Below are 20,142 nucleotides of genomic sequence, written 5' to 3' on the forward strand. Positions count from 1 at the left end.
TGCTGTCTCTTATAGAACCTAAGCTTAGTGAAAAACTCTAATGCCCAAATTTCCTGCAACTTACTCCTGTATCATCTGCCTGTTCTCTTAGGTCCTTAATGGGACAACTATCTCTAGAACTTTAAATATCAGCAGGAAATTCTCCTCTATCTATGCAGAGCCCATACTCAGAAATACTTGTCAATGAAGTTGAGACTGGCCTCTTTCTTATTACATTTTAGAAGGAGGGTTAAAACCCTTTAGATGTTAGTTGTCTTTATAAGCTACCCAGAGTCCCCTATTGTGGGGGAGATGGGCGGGGGAGAAATCAAATAAATAAATAAATAAATAAATAAATAAATAAATAAATAAATTTTAGTTTTAATATTGTTTCAGAAATTTAAATGGTTTTTGAATTTTATTTATATACATATACACACACACACACTGTGTGTATGCACACACACACACATATATATATTCTTTGTAATCTATCCAGAGCTGTTAGGACAGCAGGAAACATGCATTCATAAATAAATCAACTTACATTAGTTTCCATTTTTCAATTCTTCGTCATATAGGAAGACTGTCCATCTTTGTGGTAACACAGTGGTACTGGTGTGGCAGTACGTTGAGCAACAAGGAAAAGAAGTACAAACAGTGAGAACAACACTATCCAAATCAACGTAATTCTGAACTAATGTTTGTGCTACAGAACCCAATTTATGGACTCTTGACAGCAAAGCAAATTTAAAGTCAGATGTTAGAAATTGCTGTAGGACTCTGTACTGTATCTCTTGTCAGTCATCCTTCAGATAAAAGCATGACTGCTTAACATTTTCACAAAACCTCACACCATCACATTTTGGCTGGACTTTACAAATCTTTGGCTGAGTTTCCCCAATGTGCTGAACCATGAAATAGCCACCACACCAGGCTCAACTGTGTGCAGCAAGTTTGTTATTGTTGTTGCTACCACAGAGAAATGCCAATTAAATTCCATTTAATTGCAACTCTGCTGCCTTTTTCAAACTCAGTTGTGCAAAAGATATCCAAGGATGCTTCTAAGAATCCTGGGCGGAAACGCTCAGCGGCTCCGTCCGAGCATCCGACTGGAGTTCCTCTCTTTTCCTGCATCCTCCGGCTGCTTCAGCAGGTACGGCCGCGAAGCTTCCACACCTGAGCTTCGGAGGTGGGGCCCACGCTCCGTGGGCGTGGCCTCCCTCGACAGCCTCGCCGATTTACCTGCTCGCTCCTCGACGTCGCCTGCGCTCCGCGAGCGCCCAAAGGCAGGCAAGCCGGTCGGAGGGACGGCCGAGAGCGAGCGCAGCTGGGCTCCAGCCTCCGGTGACCGGCCCCTTTAGCAATGATGCGAGCGCTCTGGAATTGGGGGCAGCGGGGGGCTTCAGAATGCCCCGCGGGCGGCTTCCACCAAAGTCTGGTTTTAGGTTACCTCAGCAAGAAAATGTAAGCTTAAGATGCCGGGCCAACTTCAGAAGGCTTCTCCGTTGCTTGCCATGTAATATACGATATGTCGAGCTGCTGACTTCAGCCGAGAGATATTTGCTGGATCTTCTAGCGTTGTTTGATGGTTGGGGGGGGTGAGAGGAGGAGGAGTGAAAGACAAGCCCCGCTCGTCTGTGTGTGTGTGTGTGCGCGCGCGCGCGTGTGTGTATGTGTGTTTAGGTCCGCGGGCGAATCAGAGGCGCCATTGAGAGAACGTCACCAAGCTGGAGCCCTATAAAGGCATCTCCAGCCCCACTTTTCCCTGGCAAGGAGACGGTTAGGCGTATGTTTTCGACGGCTTGAGCGCCCACCTCTGCCCCCTGGTGTAAACGCTGAGCTACACCTCCCGAGGCAGGAGATCGATCGCCTTCCTCCCGTGCTTCTTTCCTTTCTCCGCCTTTCTCTTTCTCTCTCTCCCCCCTCCCCGCCCTCTTCGATTCCTGCGGATTTTACCGAGTTACCTGGGCGAGGAAGAAGAGAAAGACGCGGTCGCCCGCCTCGCCTCGCCTAGCCTCGCCTGCGCGGTGGATTTGCAAGCGCCGCCGCTGATCGCCCCTCGGGAGCCGCACGGCGCTCCACGTGGATCTATCTCGGGCGTCCCGCGGCCGTCGCAGCCCCGCTCCGCCACGTGCGAAGACCCCTGCCTTCCGCGGATCCCCTGCGCGCCGGTCCACCTCGCTTTCTCCGAGGCTCCCCGCAGCCGCCTCTGCCGCCGCCGCCCGCTTCTCCCCGGACCTGCTGGCGCCCCAAGCCCCCCCTGATGTCTTCACGGGACTCCCCGCCGCTGTTAATGGGGTGTCTCTCTCCGCTTTCCAGCCAGCGCCTTGGCAACGGTAGGGTCCCGAGCCAGCTCCTCCTGTCAGGCGGCGCCCCGCGCGGCCAGGCAGGTTTCTCGCGCAGTCTGTCCTGAGCTTGGGAGCGCGCGGACCCGGCTCGCTCGGAGCCCGGGGAAGGGAGGCGTCCCCGGCTGCACCTGCGGGGGGAGGGCGCGGAGCCGCGGCGGCAGCAGCAGCAGCAGAAGCTCCCTCCCCCGCCTGGATCGCGAGCGCCAAGTCAGCCGAAGGCAACCTCTCCCACCCCGCGCGCCCACCCACTTGGAGGACCGCAGCGCCCGGGGCTCCTTTCGCATCTCGGAGCTGGAGAGCGGGGAATTCTGGCGTTCATGTCACCCTGGGGCCTGGGAAGACCAGCTCAAAGGTAAGGAGGAGATGTCGACCGGACAAGCGGCGACCCACCCAGCCGCGATCGGGGAGGCTCCGGGACCTGGACAGGTTGCGCCGCGCGGGGCGGGGCGGGGAGGGGTCTGGTTTGCTGCTAGGACAGAATTTGTGAACTATCTGCAAAGAATCGGTTCCGCTGCCCTCCCCCACCCCACCCCGCGTATTTCTCTTCTATCCTGCATCTGCACGTACCAAAGTGTTAGATCAGCAGAGCTGAGGGAAGTTTTATTCCACCTTGGCTAATTCTTTTCTTTTTCTGCCCCGCACCTATGTCGCTTTTGGGTCCGCCATTAGTTTATTAGAAAGCGAGGCTTCGCCTGGTTCTGAGGTGGGAGGGATCCCTGGAGGTAGTTGGGGAAGAATATAACCCCTTAGCAGAAAGCTTCAGATTATTGCAACCCAAAGCTTTCGTTTTGTTTTGTTTTTAACTTCTCTTCTGGAAGGAATCCTACAGTCCAGGTATCAAGTGGTTCCCAATGACCGAGGGACAATTTAGAGAGATGGTTAATCTAGGACCAAGGGGTTGAGAAATAAAAGGGGTTGGTATCCTCCAATGGAATCTCTCCAGGGTTGGGGTCTGCCCCTCCTGTTTGTTCCTTCTCCTGCACGGGGAGCATCGGCCGAGCACAACAGTTACTTTAAATTCTGGAGTGTAAACCTCTTCATGCAACAGAATCACTCCCCTGATCCAAATGACTGTAGCTAAATTCCTTTACATCCCTTTCGCTTTTTTCTCCAATGCCTGGAATGGTTTACTCGCTGGCTCTCTGCCTCAAATCCCAAGAATCAATTCCTGCAAGGGTGGATATATGAATAGTTATTTACGTGTCACATTTCTGTCCCCCTTGGCTAAGATTGTCTCTCTTCTACTTTTATCTTCATGTCAGTCCTGCAAGGTAGGTTAAACTGAGGGATAACTGGTTCCAAATCCCCAATGAATTTCTTGGGCATTTCAACTGGGTCTCCCCAATCTGATGCTTCAGCTCGATGTTCTCAAGTTTGTGTGGAGGGCTATCGGTTTATGGATTAGCGCACTAATCACATTAGTGTTTGCCTACTCAGAAATAATAGTGATTCTGTTCACTGAATTTTACTCCCAAATAAGTCTAATATCAAAGCTTAAGTTTTTGTTGTGCCAAATTCTTTCTTGAAAATGCTGATCTGGAACATGTGTGAAGTTAATTTCTTAGCCTTAGTTTCTGATTTAGGGGAAGAAGTTTTGGGATCTTCACTGAGCCTAGTTTGCCTACTTTTTCTGCAAAAATAAGCTTTGAGCAAATGTGTGTTAAGGGTCAGCAGTAAACTTGCTGAAAGTGGGGATCAAGAAACTGACCTGAATAAACTATACAGTGTTAAAACCACAGATCAAGTTTAAGGCATTCCTACAAAAACTATCAAGAAGGCTTGAAATTGAAAGCTTTCCCTGGGGTAGCATCAAGAGCCTGACTTATCCTCTTGACTTTCTCTTTTCCTCAACCCAGGGGCTCCAAAGAGGCCCCCCAAAGCTGGAGACGAGAAAGGAGAATGCTTAGAAATGTGTTTAGGGAGTTCTCCCAAGCACAGTCAACCAAATAGATGTTAACAGCAGCCCTGCAAGCTAAGCAGAAACCAAACCATTCAACAGAGGAATCTAAATATCCCCTTCTCTGAGCATGCTGATTCCCAAAAGTGCCTTGATCTCCTTTCCCCACCATTTGCAGAGAACAGTAAGAAATGGCTATATGCCATTGCCACTTTTATTCAATCTCTTGGAAATCCCAGCCCAAATCTGCCCTGTGCACACATGAGGTGATCAGCTCCAGGTAACTTTGGCTGGAGAGAAGCTCCCTGAGACTGGTCGAAGGAGGAATATAGTGTGTGCATGTTTGAAAGCCTGGCCCGTGCCTGGCTTGAAGAGAGGCAAGAGCATTGTCTGGAATAAAAAGTTCCAATTTAAATTAGCACAGTAGCTTTGTGTAGGTCATCTGGCAGGTAGCAGCCCCATACCTTTTGGCCTCTCTGATTTAGGGACTTTGCATAGACTTCAAAAAGAGATACTTTAATGTTGTGTTCTCATGACAAGTTAAACCATGGTTAACTAAGCTGTGATTTACAGAATGAGCCTGATTTTTTGGGTTCTCATGAGCCACAGGATCTAAACAAAGCGTCTGGGTTGGATTTGCCCCACCATCCAAGCCAGTGGTGGGATGATTTAATTTGTGGTTCAGTGTGTCATGTGAACACAACTATTGTCACATCTTGTTGGATTTTAAGGTGGGAGGGAGGGAAGAGACCTACAAACCTAACATTTTATCAGTCACTCAACTTTCACATTGAGTTCAACAGCAGTGATTCCCTGCAAATGTCTAATGGCAAATTAAAGCCTAACTTTTATTGTCACATGAGTTAAGATGCTTGAGTGTTAATATATTTAAGGTGCTGCAAAGATACCTGGTTGATGTTGCAGTATAAGGAGGACTCCTGCATTGGGAAGAACACGTGGACTGCTTGAACTTTATGCAATTGGGCACAGAGGGAAGCTCTTACCTCTTGCTGTTAGAGCAAAAGCATCTTGGAATAATTTGACTAGGCTTTGAAAGACAGTATCCATGGCAATATGAAGTTGTCTTTTCTAAAGTTCTATAGGGTAGGACATCCATAATCCATCCCAAAATAACGGGTTGTGTGTATCTACAAAGGGGAGGAGCTGAATGCTGCAACTGGAAGAAGCAATTGGTTTCTATTGCCCTCTTGTGGCAGTTTCAAATAGTATTTTTACATGCATCCTATTAGCCTTCCCCAACCTGGTGTCCTCCATGTGTTAGATTATGTTAGTACTGGGGGCATCAGGTTGGGGAAGACTGAGCTAGTTCAAACTCCTAAAAGAAACTGGCACAATTAGTTAACCATAAGTGAAATGCAGATATCTAGCCAAATGATAATAGACTTGGGCATGCTTTAACTCTTATCCAGATCTGGCTCTAGAGTACCAAAGTTGGAGAACAGTAGGGATCCAGATAAATGAAGTCAAAATTAGTAGTTTAATAGTGCAGTAATGATTTGTTGGCTCAAGTAGTATATATGGATGCAGCTATAGGTGCCATATGTTAGCACTGCTTTATTCATGGCATTTACTATGGGGTCCAGAGAAAGATGTCTCTTATTTGTTACCCATTCCATCCTTCCCCACCGCTTATTCCATCTTCTTCTATGAAGGAAGAAAACTTGGAACTCCTGCTGAATGCCTTTACTAGCACTGGAAGGCCTGTTTCATTGCATCTAAACTATTTATTCCCAAGTAATACTTTTTTCAGTCAAAGTTCTCATATGAATTGAGAATCACAGGAATTTTTTCTTCCCCTTTTTTGGATGCTTAAACACAATATAGGAAAAATAGGACTGTTGATCAAAACATCTGACACCTCAGTCCAAGTAGAACTTCAGACATCTGCAAAGATAGAGATGGGTGGGAAAAGTAAATTGATTTGAATTTTGACTTCTTCTTAAAAAGCCAGGTAGCAGGTAGAAGAAGAGCCTTTGCCAGAAGCCCTGGTAAAAACTTGGCCAACCTGAATGGACTGGATTTAACGGCCTAAACTTCGACTCACAATAAGGAAACTTCCTCTATTTATCATTGGGCACATTCAGTTCTCCATGATAGAATGTTGCTGAGAGTTGCCACCTGATACATGGAAGAAGATTAGACTCCGTGGTCTAAATGGCCTGTTCCAATTCTGATTCTTCTATAGAGCAATTCTAGCTCATTAGAGCCTCTACTGAGTGGATCTGTACTTGGGCTGACAGTTCCACCACCACCACCACCACCACCACCCTCGCCTTGGAGAAAGGATCTTGTTAGAATGACATGATTAATTTACTCAAATAAGATTAGAAAGTGCAGTTGTGTGAAGTGAGAGTGGAGAACACTAAAGAAGAATAAGTTATCAGAAAGTTATCTGTTTGTAGTGTGTTGTTATGGGTGTGCATTCCAGAATTGAGCAGTGAAATGTTTCTGAACATTTATTCAGAATTTGGTTTCCTTGGAGGGAGTTCACTGAAGATTGGTAAAAAGACGTAGAACACATAAATATTACCAAATATATATAAACGTAACACAGTGCAACATCAAAAAGTGGAGAGAGAAATTTGTACAGTATCTGTTAAAAGCACACTAAAAGTAAAAAAAGAAAAATAATGAGTCTTATTGCACCTCAAAGACAAGGTGTATTTTGTTTTAATATATATATTTTACCATTCTTCATCAGATGCATCTGATGGGGAGGGCTGTAATCTATTAAGGCTTATGCCATCATGAATTTGTTAGTCTTTAAAGAGTCACAAGACTGTTTTTTTCCCCACAGCAGACAAATATGGATGTCCCTCTGAAAACCAAAATGACAGTCTAAGCTAGTTTCTTGCCCTTTGAGTTCTGCAAAAATATGAATCATTTTCTATTCAGTGATCTTTCAGGACATGCCTAGGTAAGGTCTAGCTAAATCTTCTGTCTTCTTGGGGCCACAAAAATGCAGAGATAACTATCTATTGCCTCCCTGAGATACTGCCTCTGAAGATATGAGAAAGACCTATATCAAGAATGTAACTGAATTTAATGGGCAACCTGCAAACGTTGACCCCCAGCATCCTTCACTACTCACCAGGCAGACTGGGATTCTGCAGGCTTCTGGTTCATTGCTATTTGGAATATCATTTGTTTCTCACCCCTGTTCTTTGGTAAATTAGCATAATCAAGAGAATGTAGGCTCAATTTTTTCTCAAGGGTGTGCTCAAGATTTTTCAGTTTGTAGAACAGAATAGATCTAGAATTATTTGTATGCAATCTTTGGTTTAGAGTGTATTCAGCATTCTTTCCACTTTCTGTTCCTCTTTAACAGTGACAGTCATCACAAATAGCACAAGAGAGACGCAAATGTTTTTTCTAAAGTTCTATCAACATGGAAATTATTTATTGTACTGAAAAATCCCATGTCTGTTTCACTTGGCTGCCAGTTAAACAAAAACTCAAGGCAAACTCTAAGGCTTGGTGCCAGGAAAGAAATGGATAAGGGGCCTCCATGTTGCCTAGACATTGTCAATTTGACTCCTGTGCAAGGTCTCTCAGGGTTGCTGGTCTGAGATGTACAGTGTACCTTTAAATCCTTTGACAGAGGAAAGGCACTCTACCATTAGACCTAATAAGCTGGGTAGTGCAGAGAAGTAGAAAGATATGGACTGGCAGAGATTTGTTTAGGACACATGGGTTGCTCTGTGACTCCATTCTAGTTGCTGTCTTCTGGTGCAATAGAAGACTCAAGTCTTCTGTCCTATCCCAGGGGCTTTATGAAACAAGCAGACAATCCCACATCTGGGTTACTAGAAGCATTCACAACAGGAACCCAGGCCAGGTTTCAAGATAAATAAGAACAATAACCTACTTCTGAGTAGGTCATAATTTCCAACATGCTGTTCCAACAAACCTGACATTCCTTTAGAGAGTCATAGAGTTGTTTGGGCCAAATGCACCTATATCCTTTAGTCTCATGAGGGGTTGTTTTTCAGATCCTTCATCATCTTAGCAGCTGTCCTCTGAACTTGCTCCAGTTTGTCATTGTCCTACTATGGTGCTCAGAATCAGACACAGTACTGTACTCCAAATGGGGTCTGACCGGGGCAGAGAACAATTACTTGCTTCCAAAGTGCTGGACTCTATACTCCTGTTAATGCCCCCCAAGATAGATTTGCCTTTTTAACAGCTGCATCACATTCCCGGGCCATGTTTAACTTGTGGTTGTCAAGGACACCCAGTTCCCTTTCCTGTGTATTTGCCAAGCCAGGTCTCCACCTTCTTGTTCTTGTGCTTACATTATTTCTGCCCTGATGCAGAACTTGACCTTTCTTGCTATTACATTCTATCCTGTTCGTTTCAACCCACTGCTCAAGCCTTCCTCGATCTTTTTTAATTTTATCTCTTTCTTCCAAAGTATTTGCTACCCTCCCAGCTTCGTATCCCCTCCACTCCCTGATCCAAGTCATTGATAAAAATGTTGAACATCACAGCTTGACAATCTGTTGAAAGTTGATGGCCCATATAGATGTCAAACTGACAGAAGTGTACTTTTTTGGGGTCCTCTCTTTCCCTTTTTTGAAGATGGAGTTTTTAGAGAATACAAAGAGTGGGTCTACAGTCATTTCTTCTAGTTCCTTCATAATCCTGTAAGGTAATTCATCTGGCCTGGAGACTTGAATTTCTTTAAATTAGCGAAGTTGTCTCTTACCCTCTCCTTACCTGTCCTAAACTGCGGTTTTCTTATTCTCCCAGGGGCATAACAATGACTAGCTCCCTTCCCTTCTGAGGAAAGACAGAGGCCTCCTCCTCCTCACCCATTATTGATTTACTACTTTCTTCTTACAATGGACCTATACCATCTTTGGCTTTCCTTTTATTTCTAACATACCCAAACTTATCCCTTTTATTGTTTTTGGTGTATCTTGCAAGACTCAGCTTCAGCCTTTCTGATAGAATTCCTACATTTTCTGGAGACTACCTTGTGTTCTTCTTTGGCTATGTTCCCTTCCCTCCATTTCTTGCACATGTCCCTTTTTCTCTTCACTGTTTTAGAGAGCTCTGCATTATTCATGTATCTTTAGCTTTCTCTAGTTTTTTCCTCCTGTGGGGCTTGTGTGCACATGCACCTTCAGTATCTTATTTCCCTGGACACTTCCTGGATGCCTGTTCTCCTTAAATATTTGAAGCCATTGGACCTGACCCACCTTCCCTTTGAGTTCATCAAAATCTGGTCTTCTGAAGTCCAGGATGCAGGTCTACTTCTTCTCAGTCGCTCTTCCTCTTTCCCTGGCTTTTTTTGCTTGTAACGTGTTGATATTCTTGTGAGTTTGGTGATCAAGGTTCTATGTGGGAGAGCCCACTCCCCCACAGTCACACCAACCAGGTGAAGATCCATTTGAGAAAGCCAAGACATATTGCCAGGGTTGAAATAAACTGGATTAGATTTTGCCTGCAAAAAGAGAGGGGGCGCTTTATGGTGATAATATGAGTATGCTACAGCATTTCCTACCTGCTTTAGTCTTAGCACATGCTTCTCCAAGCACACCCTGGAACACAGCTCACCAAGAATCCTGCTTATTTGATGTGTAGGGAAGGTATGAAGGAACAGGTGAACAAAGCAGGTGTCCTTCCTTCCTACTTTATTGGGGAGTTGAAAGCCAATCTCTTGGGCATAGTATCTCTGGAGATCCAGTGCAGATTATGCTCACTGCATCATTGCATAACTTGTATGTGCGGTGGAACATTTTTAGCTTGCAAAATGCACCTTAGACATTGTTTAAAGCTAAAGGCCTAGGTGGGCAGACTGGGGGTGGGATGGTCTCTTTTCAGTCCAACATTTATTTGATTGCTGAAATGTGTCAGTGCAGGCCTTTCTTACTGTCTGCTCCATATTATGGAGGGCCCTTAAATAAGACTCCGCACAGGCTCCCCTTCCTCACTGGTCACCTCTGCACAAGAAGGCTGATGTCGTTTAGGCCAAATCACAAGCAAGTGAAAAGAGTGCTAGATGAAAAGTGGAGGGGAACCCAGGGAAATTGTGTTTGCAGCAGCTACTTTTTGCAGAGCCTCTCCTTTCTCAATCCCTTGTGACTGGAGGCCAAAAGGGAGGAATAACCTCAGGATAATTTTTTTCTTTTCATCTCAGACAACACAAGGATAAGATAACATTATTTACAATTACCCTTGGATACTGTGGAATTAGTTGGCTATAATTCTGATCTGGAAATGACCGGGCTATAGAGGTATCCATGACCCAGGGTTTACATAACTCAGTTTTTTTGGACTTACACAACATACTCAGTCATAAAGTAACCACTGTCTAGGTTCTCATGTGTGGTTGGGTCGGTGTGTCTTGTGAACATAGCCACTGTGTCTTTAACTTACCTCTGGCAAATGCAGTCATGAGTCAGTCTTCACTCTATTTGCTGCTTCTCCTTCTTCATCACTGCCATCTCCTTCTTTGCCTAAAAGATTGCTGGTGAGCAGACTGGCCATAAGGTTTACTGCTGTTTCTTCATATAATCACCTTTGCTTGGCCCAGAGAGCAAAAAATACATCAGCAAGTAGATTGCATTTGTGAAGAGGAGAAGCAACTGAAGGAGGAGCCTCTGAATGGGGCTATGCTGGGTTATGAGCCATTGGCTAATACCAAACCATACTTAACACACTATCCATACGGAACAACTAATCTTTCCTCTAAGGCAAAGCACTTGGGAAGAGCAGAACTACCAAAGAGGGAGAAGATTAAGAAGCCTCTTCCTTGGGAGGTTTTTGAAAGTGGAAACGGGGGGGGGGGGGAGGGGAGAAGTTATGATTACTTAACAACAGACTGGCCATTCATATTTCACAAACACTGTCTATGCAATTAGTTTGTGGTGGTTTATGGTTCAATATGTCATGTAAGTCTCAGCTTGTGACAGTACCTGATCAACCTCATCTGGGCTCTGAAGGTAAGCAGGGTCAGGCATTGTTAGTGTTTGGATGGGAGACCACCTGGAAGAAAGAATTCCAGGACTGTAGGTTAGATACACTAGAAAGCTGGAATAAAAAGCATTCTGGAAGAAGGCTATGGCCAAATTGTTTCCATAGCACTTCCAAGAAAACTACATGAGTCATACGTTATTCAAGAGCATACTTTACTCAAGGGCCTCTTTGTCTTATGATAGTATCAGAACCTAGAAAAACGGTTTAGATGAGTAAACTATGGCTAACTATGGTTAAGGATGTTATACGAATAAAGATAGAAAGGCTTAGGGATAAACAGGAATTGTTACAATAGCCCCGATGCTGAGGTTGCTTTGGGACAAATCATCTGGTGTGCAGTCATTCTGGGAGAGACTGTGGGAAGGCTGAGAAAGGAATGGAAGGGAGACTAGATACAAACAAGAGTAGAGGACAAGTTTGTTGGCAGCCTATCTCATAAACAGCAACACAGCCGAGCTGGCAAAAAACCTAAGAAGAAGCTTTTCAAATCATTCAATCACACATTATAAATGAGAAATTCCTCTTAGTTTCCAATATATAATATTTACCCCAGACTAGCATTAAGGATACCTTGCTGAAATCTGTGCAGTTCTTGCTCCCTTGATCTTGTCCAACTGAGTGGGACTTACATACACACTTTTGTGAGAGGGTTAGACAATGGTACTTGTCTTTTATAACTCTCCTATTGCTTCTTTTGATTTTATCCTTTTCAATGCATTTGGAAACACTTAGAACTCTCTGTTTGAAAATGCTACAGGGTTAGACACCATGGAATGTACTTCTGATTAAAGATGCACAGATCTGCATATCTAAAGGCAATGTTTAAGGTCTGCAGTATCAATCAGATGAAGTTGGTTGAAAATGTGGTTGTCTTTGCAGTACTGGGGTCATTTTGAACTTCCAAGTGCCCTGTATGTCCAGACCAACATCCCAAGTGTTAAAGACACTTATAAGGAGATGGGCGGCATACAAATTTGAAAAATAAAAAAAATAAAATAAACTCATAATATGCTGAAAAACTTCAAGCCAGGAAAAATAACAAGTCTCAACCTAGAACATGGAAGTAAAATTCATCCAAAATTAATGAGGCTAGAAAGAGTACATAATCATTTAAAACCCTACAAGGGGAAATGCTGCGTTTAAGTGTTATATAGTTTAGGCTGATCTAATTGGCTCAGGATGTGTTACCAGGCTTGTGAAATCCAAAATCTCATCCTCAGTGGATTATGGATAGAGCTGTAATCCTATCAAATCAAAGTGGCTATGAAAGATTTTGGATCGCCAGCTTGTGTTGAATATATTGATGTCCCTTGCTTTAGAAGCCCCAATCCAGGTTGTGAAGATATGCTGCTTATAGTTATTCAGTGGTAAGTGGTAAGCGCTCTGCAGGTTTACCTGGATGGTCTTTTACATTACAGAATGAAAGCTTGGCAGTGAAAAAAAAAGATGGGGTGGGGTGGGGAGGGGAGGGGAGGGAGTGTTGCATGCTGGTTCTAATTAAGCACCTGCAAACTCTTCTGCTTCCTTTGCCCATTCCTCCAATCTGCTTTCAGTGTCCAAAAATGGGGTCAAATGAAAAAAAAATCATCTCCAATCAAAGGACAGTTTTGAAATATTTCCAGTGGAATTTAAGGCAGTCTGCACACCAGCCTGCTCTGGTGAACAAGCAGAAAGGATGAGAAATGCCTGATTGGTCCCAGATTGCCTGTTTGCAAGGCGGATAATGGCTTCAGTGGGGATAGGAAAATTCAGCCAAAACAGAGCTATGTTTTATTCCAGCTCCGCAGATGACTTTTTTCTCTACTTTTTCTCTATTCTCCTCTCCACTCAGCCACTCCCCCAATCCCTGTTTTACCAGGCATGGTACCCATATAACATTTTATGATTGGAAGTTGCCAAATTGTTGCTTTTTTGATGTGAAAGCCAGATTAGCCTTTTTCTGTAAACATCTGAGAGGCCCTTAAACTGTAGCCCACTCTGAATTGCGAAGAACGAATGAACCAGAAGTGTATTTTGAAGCCACAAGGAATGTCAGTGCTGCTCCATGAGGCATTTATAATAATCTTTCTTTGAGCAAGCACAGAAGGCTTTATCCTTCACCAAACCAGGTAACCCCACATCTGGTGCCCAGATGAGGTTTTTTATAGGTGTATTTAAAATCCTAGAACCTCCTTCTCCCTCCATTTGTAGGTTGTTTATTATTAGCTGAACATCTGAAGAGAAGGTACTGCTTCTGCATCTTTGGTAGAGGTACAGCTGTACTTTTGATGAACCTTCTAAAGGAAATTAGGACTCTTCCATTCTATTGCTGGTAATAGCTGTCCCTGAGAGCAGTTGTCCTGCTAAGAATAGAATTCCTTCTCCTTGGAAGGCAAAAAGGCAAATGACTCAGACTGTGTTGAGCGTTAAAGTTTATGGGCAGTCAATCCACCTCCTTTGCAGAATTTTATAGGGGGCCCAGATGTCACTGTCTTTCACTTGTCAACCTTCTCCCCCACCCCCCATCCTACCCCTTATTATCAGGATAGAAAGCAGGGGATGTCTTTTGATTAGAAGCGCTTCTCAAAAAGCACTCCCTGGAAGCTTTTGGGTTAAGATCCTGAAATCACATGCGTTGCAACAGACTTGTCTGGTCTGACCCGCAACCTTGAGTCTGTGGAGGTAATCAAGCTGTAGTTTGTTACTGAGACTGAAACCTTTTTCTTTTCTTTCTCTTTTCTGTTTCTTTCTTTTTGAATTTTCAGACACATGTTGTTGTTTGCATAAGTGAGTTTGTGATCTTTGCATTTTGTGTTTCTTCTGTAATGCAAAGGTAGATCCAGATGCTCACTAAATGGGCCTCATCTGCTTCTGTTTATGTTCATGAATGTGAAACAGAATGTGAGTGGCTGTAGCATAAATAAATGGCTTAAGTTCACAGAGAACTGCCTTCTTCCAAGTCAGACTAATAGTCCATATAACACAATCTATTGATTCACTATTGATTAAACTTGGGAGAAAACACTTTACTTTAAAGGAACCCTATCTGTTGTTCTGTATTAATGCAAACTGTACTTTTGCAAAAAAAAATATATTACCAATTCATTCCTGGTATCTCTGTTACCTTCTCAATCTTTTGTTCATGGAAAGGCTCCTAATACTATTAATTTAGAAGATTTAAACCTTACCTTTCAGAGCCAGGAAGGCATACAGTCTCAAATCTGATGCCATAGCATTTTACAAACTGCCTGCTAAATGTTTTGGAAATGTTAAGCAAAAGAGAGCAGTGATCTCGTGTCTTTCATAGCTCACAAACAGGAACCATCCATCTCCAGATTCAGGTATCTCCACTCAGCCTTTATAGGAGTGGCAGATTAGAAGGTCAAAGAGGCAGTGGCAGAGCCCCACCAAAGGTTCTTGGCAGTGCCAGCCCAGAAACTTTGGCAATTAAACATGAGGCAGGGTGTTGCCCCCAACAACCTGACAGCCAAACAGGAGGTGACCCCCCATCGATTGTAGGAAGCCATTCTGAACTCATGGCTGCTCCCAGCCCTACCTCTCACTGCTCAGGAACTGGTTGTTGCCTAATTTAGATAACTTACTTGGGGAAGTGTGAGAAAGGAAGAAAATATGATACAGGGACTTGAGGACATGTCCTATGAGGATAAGCTGTAGGAACTTGGGATGTTCAGTCTAGAGAAAAGGACTTAGGGATGATATGATAGTCATAGTCAGGGGAACTACAGAAAATATGGTCAGAAATTATTTTCTATGACCACAGAAACTAGGACAGATATATGTTGAAGCTACCTACAATTTCTTTGAATATAAGAAAAAGGCTTCCTGATGGTAAGTTCTGTACAACAGTGGAAAAGTCCATCTGCAGAAGTTGAGTTCTCCATTTCTGGAGGTTTTGAAGAAGAAGCTGGATAGCCACCTTTCATAGGGGGTTTAACTGGTTTTCCTGCATGTTGCAGGATTGGACTACATGATCCTTGTAGTCCCTTCCAATTATACAGTTCTTTGATTTGCAGTCTGGCCTCAAATATTTCATCCAGAATACCTGAAACCTGGAGATTAACCTGTAGTTTGCAAAAAACATCTATGCTATTTGGTAAATATTTAATTTTCTTTTAGATTTGATGCTTAAGCAAACAGCAGTGGACATCCACCTATTTATTAGCAATATATTTTTGCTGGAAAGCCACATTTCCACAGTGACAATGTGGAAAATCTTAGAGAAATTCCTAACTGAGCATTTCATTTCAGGTTTCGAGTATGAGCTCACTTTTTGAATGGAAAGAGGATAAAAAATACATTCTAAAAATCCTGCTACTAGAAAATAGCATGTCATGGAACAGACTATAAGTTAAAACGTTTTCTTGTGGCATGTTAAGTGGTTTATGTGAAGGGACATATTTTATTTAAATTGCCGTGTTTTTTTTTAATTGATTGACTATATAGAGTTATTTAGTTACAGTGACCCAGCACCGTGAAGATGGGCAACATTCTTAATGTTGAGGGCACTTGAATAAGATTCACATATTGGACTAAACTGCTTTTCTCCCTGGCAGGTCTACCTCCCCGGTCCTTTCTGATAAATTTGTTTCCTCTTGGGCCAAGGCAATACATAAAAAACTTGAACTTCTAGGTTTTTTCTTAACTCAAGTGCACATACTAAGGCAAGAACACACAGCAGAGACAATCAAGCAATGCTTCAAGGACACTGATATTCAAATAGAATGATGTTCCTCCCCAAAGAAGCATTTTTAAGTAGCCTTTGTACTCCTTATAGACCAGCCAGATACCTAAATCAAATTACTGTTTCCAAGCTAAGAAGGGCCCTAATCTTGGCATGGTTCAAACATGCTTCCATCAGTTGTTTTAGAGGGGAGATACAGAGACATCCCATTTAAATCCAGACTCTCCATGTGGTGAAGGAGTCACTGAAACCACCAAACATGTTTTATTATACAGTTTATTTTACACTTATACTCACTGGGAGTTAACACCACACCTAATTAAATATCCTTGTCACTCCAATCAGTTTTATTGAAAACTTTTACTTTCAAATGATTCAATTTCCTTAAGTGTAGCCAAATTTTGTCATGCAATATGTAAGATGTGCAGCAGTTTGATTGATCTGTTTACCAGATTGGTTAATCGGTAGCAACCTTATGTATGTAAGGTGTTTATGGACTGGTCATTGACTGCAATAAAGACTCTTCTTCTTTAAATAAAATTGTGCTTCTGATATCATTGAGTGTGCAAGGTATAATTCTATTTTTGAAGTGTTTGGGGGAGATTTTCAAGATTAAAATGGAGCCTTACATTTGCAACCACTGGATGGGTTTGGGGCAATGTTTAAGGGAATCTACTTGCGTCTTGAAATGATATAGCTCAGACAGACAAGGTTTTTCATCAGGACTAATGACTAGGCTGTGAAAGAATTGCTGGTGCTACCTCTAGATACAAAACATCCTGGGTGGGAGGGAATTGTCATCCACTATCCAAAATATGGATTGTGGGTCATGTCAAGCTAGACAGGACCTTGGAAGAATGTCATCAGGTTCAAGACAGCCTTGGATAAAATGGTTCTGCTGGACCTCTTGTCTTCCATTGATGGATTCTGGTGGGTTTACCAGAGAGCATAGAGCAACCATGCTCTAGTTAAGGATCTGTGCAGCTAAATGTTTCCCACATTCCCCTGAAATGATGTTAGGAGGAAAAGGGTTCATCTCCAGGAAAAGAGAAAAAGGAACAAAGTTATGCTTCCCGTTTATGTACACTGATATTACATATTAGATGTAAGTATAATGTAGAGAGAAATACGGTACTTTTCACTGTACAGGGCAAAAGTATGACCAGGAGCCTGCTGCTGTCCAGATGGAAACAGTTGCTGAGCAATTTTAGGGCCTCAACTTTCCATTCTTTGTGTTCTTTATCTTTAAGTAAGAATTAGATGAATGGGGTTGCTTTAAAAAAGTGAAGTTTTTTTTTATATATAGGGCTTATGGCCATGATGACATTGTAGAAAATTTTGAGGGTCCAAAGTAGGGACCATAAATGGAGTTCCAGAATCTTTATAGTGCTTATATCTTTAGTAGTTTCTCCTAGATTTTATACATAGAATCTAGTCTCTTTTGGGGGTCTATTAAGTCCCAGAGTAAAAGACACTAAGAAAAGTTATGACTTACTATTGATCAACACATACTTAGCCAAGCATTGTGCTTGCTATTATATTGATCATTAAAATGGTTGCATTTAGGCAAGGCCAGGTTAGGAAAGAGAGGTAGAGATTAGCAGAGATGGCACTCAAAGGGAAGAAGAGGTGAAAACTAATGTATGTCTCCCGTTTGCCAGGGTCTTGTGCTGGAAGGGAATCTAAGATGAATTTATGGGATGTGGTGGCTGTCTGCGTGGTGCTACTCAACTCGATCTCGACCTTTCCGCTTCCCGCTGGTAAGAGACCTCCTGAGAGGGCCCGCTCAGTGCTAGGAAGAGCTGAAGAAGACCAGACTGCCAGCAGGCTGCTGAATCCCTACGCTGGCCAAATGGATTGTAAGCACACATTCCCTTTTCTTGCTGCCACTTCTTGTTATTTTTACAGCTGCTTACTGGCCTTCAGCTTTTTTCATTTTGAGATGATCCAGTCAGCTCTGCCCTCTGATAGAGAGACAGGCTGGGGGGCCGGGACAGGGGGGACTAAGGAGGAAACAGTCAAGGAATTGCCATTGTTGCTTCTTAGTAGAAGATAAACTAGGCCCAAAGGCATTCCTGCAAATCAGTAGGATGCTACAGGCTGGTGCTTTGCTCTCCAGCAGGCCAGCTTCCTATATCTTTATTTTTTAATTCATCTTTTTAAAGTCAGGTGGGTGAGGAAGTTTGGATCCTCTATATAGCTATAACCACATAGTTGTTGAATAGAAGTTGCAGCCCCCAAGCTACATTTCAGAGATGGCTTCCTTGAGATTTGCTTCATATTAAGAACTTTACAATTTATAGTTTTAGACTTATTGACTCAAGTCCTACTGAACTCAGCTGGGCCCACCCCCGCGTGCATTGCGTTGCATCTTGGGAATGAAAGTCAGACTTTCTTGAAATCAAAATCCAATTAATCTTGGGATTTTCATAATGAAATGAAATATTTTCACTGGCAATATAATGCTGACTGTGTTAGTGTATATTGCAGGCTTTTATTCACTCTCCCTTCATGTGTATGTGGAAGGATGGCTGGGGAAGGGAACGGGGTTGTACTGTAATCTGCATCCAAGGAAGGTCATGTTCTATAACATCCATGCGGTTGGTGGAAGTATGTTTAATTCCTTGATGCTTTCAGGAACTCTGATCACCCCAAGGCCTTTGTTCATATGAAGGCGAGACTTAGCATTGGTATAATGGCTTGCCCTTAGGTCCCTTTCATGTGATCCTTCCAGCAGATGGTAGGAACTGAACGTGGCACACTGGAACATGGCACCGTCCTGCTTTCTCTTTTGTGTGATCCATATAATGGCTTGCTCATAGGTCCCTTTCATGTGATCCTTCCAGCAGATGGTAGGAACTGAACGTGGCACACTGGAACATGGCACCGTCCTGCTTTCTCTTTTTCCTTTCCTAAATTCACTGAATGAATGAGAATGAACCCGCCCTTGTTTCTGCTTGCTTGAGTGCTATATTACATGAGAGTTTAATACTATTTATGTGACAGCAATCAGCCTTTTTTTTTTTTTGGCAAGCTTTGAAAGAATAGTGCCTCTCCAGTGAAGCTTGTAGATAGTCATGCCTTGCAATGGTTTTGCCTTGCTCTGTTGTAATAGGAATGGGATCGAGGAACAGCTCCTTATGTGCAAATGCAGATATACGCCATGGGTTGTAGCCACCCATTGGGCTCCTAGGGTGGGTTTGTTTTTCTTGTAGCAAATTATACAGTAGTTTTACTGCTGCTTTCTGGTGAGATAGGGATTTTCAGCCACTTTTGCCTCTTCAGCATCTTTCCAACAGATGCAAAACCACATCTGCATTCTTCCACTTTTCTGCCTTGTCTGTTCCTCCTTCTCTGTCTTCCCACTGGAATCTTTCCTGGGCTTCCCTCTTCACTTTTTGGAAAGAAGCCACAGGAATGATGCAAGTTAGCCAAAATGTTTAGACTTTTGCCATTCCCTTTTCCTTCTACTAGACTAACTCCTCTACTATGTTGTTGATTGTCTGGAGAGTTTCTGTACGATGAAGACTTTCATGCACAAATAGACATTCTAGAAAGTCTCAGGTTTCTGTCTTTAGAGCCCATCTTTGGTAGCTTTAGAGAAATATGATAGTATAATGAAAAGTCACAAATAAAAACCTCTGGCAATAAATGTCAGAAGTAAACTATTATTGTCCAGTTAATTATAATCATTGCTATTAGTTATTACTTGTAAAGTAGTTTAAAGGCCAATTAATTTCTTCATTCATCTAGCTAATTTGGTGAAAGCTGGGCTAGGAAATAACTATTTGCAAAGGGTCTCCCCAGCGGCCAGAAATATTTATAGTAAGAAATTACATCTGGATTAATCTTGGTGGTTAATTATAGTTAAATTTGGGGATGAGTTAAAACAAATTTGGTATCTTCTGAAACTCCAAAGTTTTCTTTGATCAGACTACTGCTGCTTCACAAGCTGAATAAATGGAGAAAATGTGATATAACATAGTCTATTGATATCTTTTGTCTAGTCAACCACAACCAGTCATATTTGTAGTTGCCTCCTTCCCCCACAAGCTGTTATATACATTAAACAATATATATTAAATATGTACTGTATACTCAGTAAATATACATTACTGAGTCAAGCTTCATGAAACATAGCAGTGCTGCATAGCTAGCTGCTCTCACTAAGACCCCCAAAAATATAGTTTTTGATCCTACCTCCCGAATAATATTTCATAAACTGGAAT

At 42.8% G+C, this 20,142-nt stretch overlaps 1 protein-coding gene across 1 annotated transcript in view; it reads left to right on the forward strand.

The window, feature by feature from the left end:
* The first annotated feature begins 2,316 nt into the window (after positions 1-2,316).
* Positions 2,317-20,142, forward strand: part of GDNF (glial cell derived neurotrophic factor) — a 28,991-nt gene continuing 11,165 nt past the window's right edge. The window contains exons 1-2 of the mRNA XM_088152806.1: positions 2,317-2,682; positions 17,575-17,772. Of these exons, the coding sequence (XP_088008932.1) occupies positions 17,601-17,772 (172 nt within the window). The 5' untranslated portion in view covers positions 2,317-2,682; positions 17,575-17,600. The remainder of the gene's footprint in view (positions 2,683-17,574; positions 17,773-20,142) is intronic.

This window comes from Python bivittatus, unplaced genomic scaffold (genome assembly GCF_059951505.1).
Source record: "Python bivittatus isolate LINGU-HERP-01145 unplaced genomic scaffold, Pbiv_v1 ctg000570_np1212, whole genome shotgun sequence".
NCBI classification, from domain to species: Eukaryota; Metazoa; Chordata; class Lepidosauria; order Squamata; family Pythonidae; genus Python; species Python bivittatus.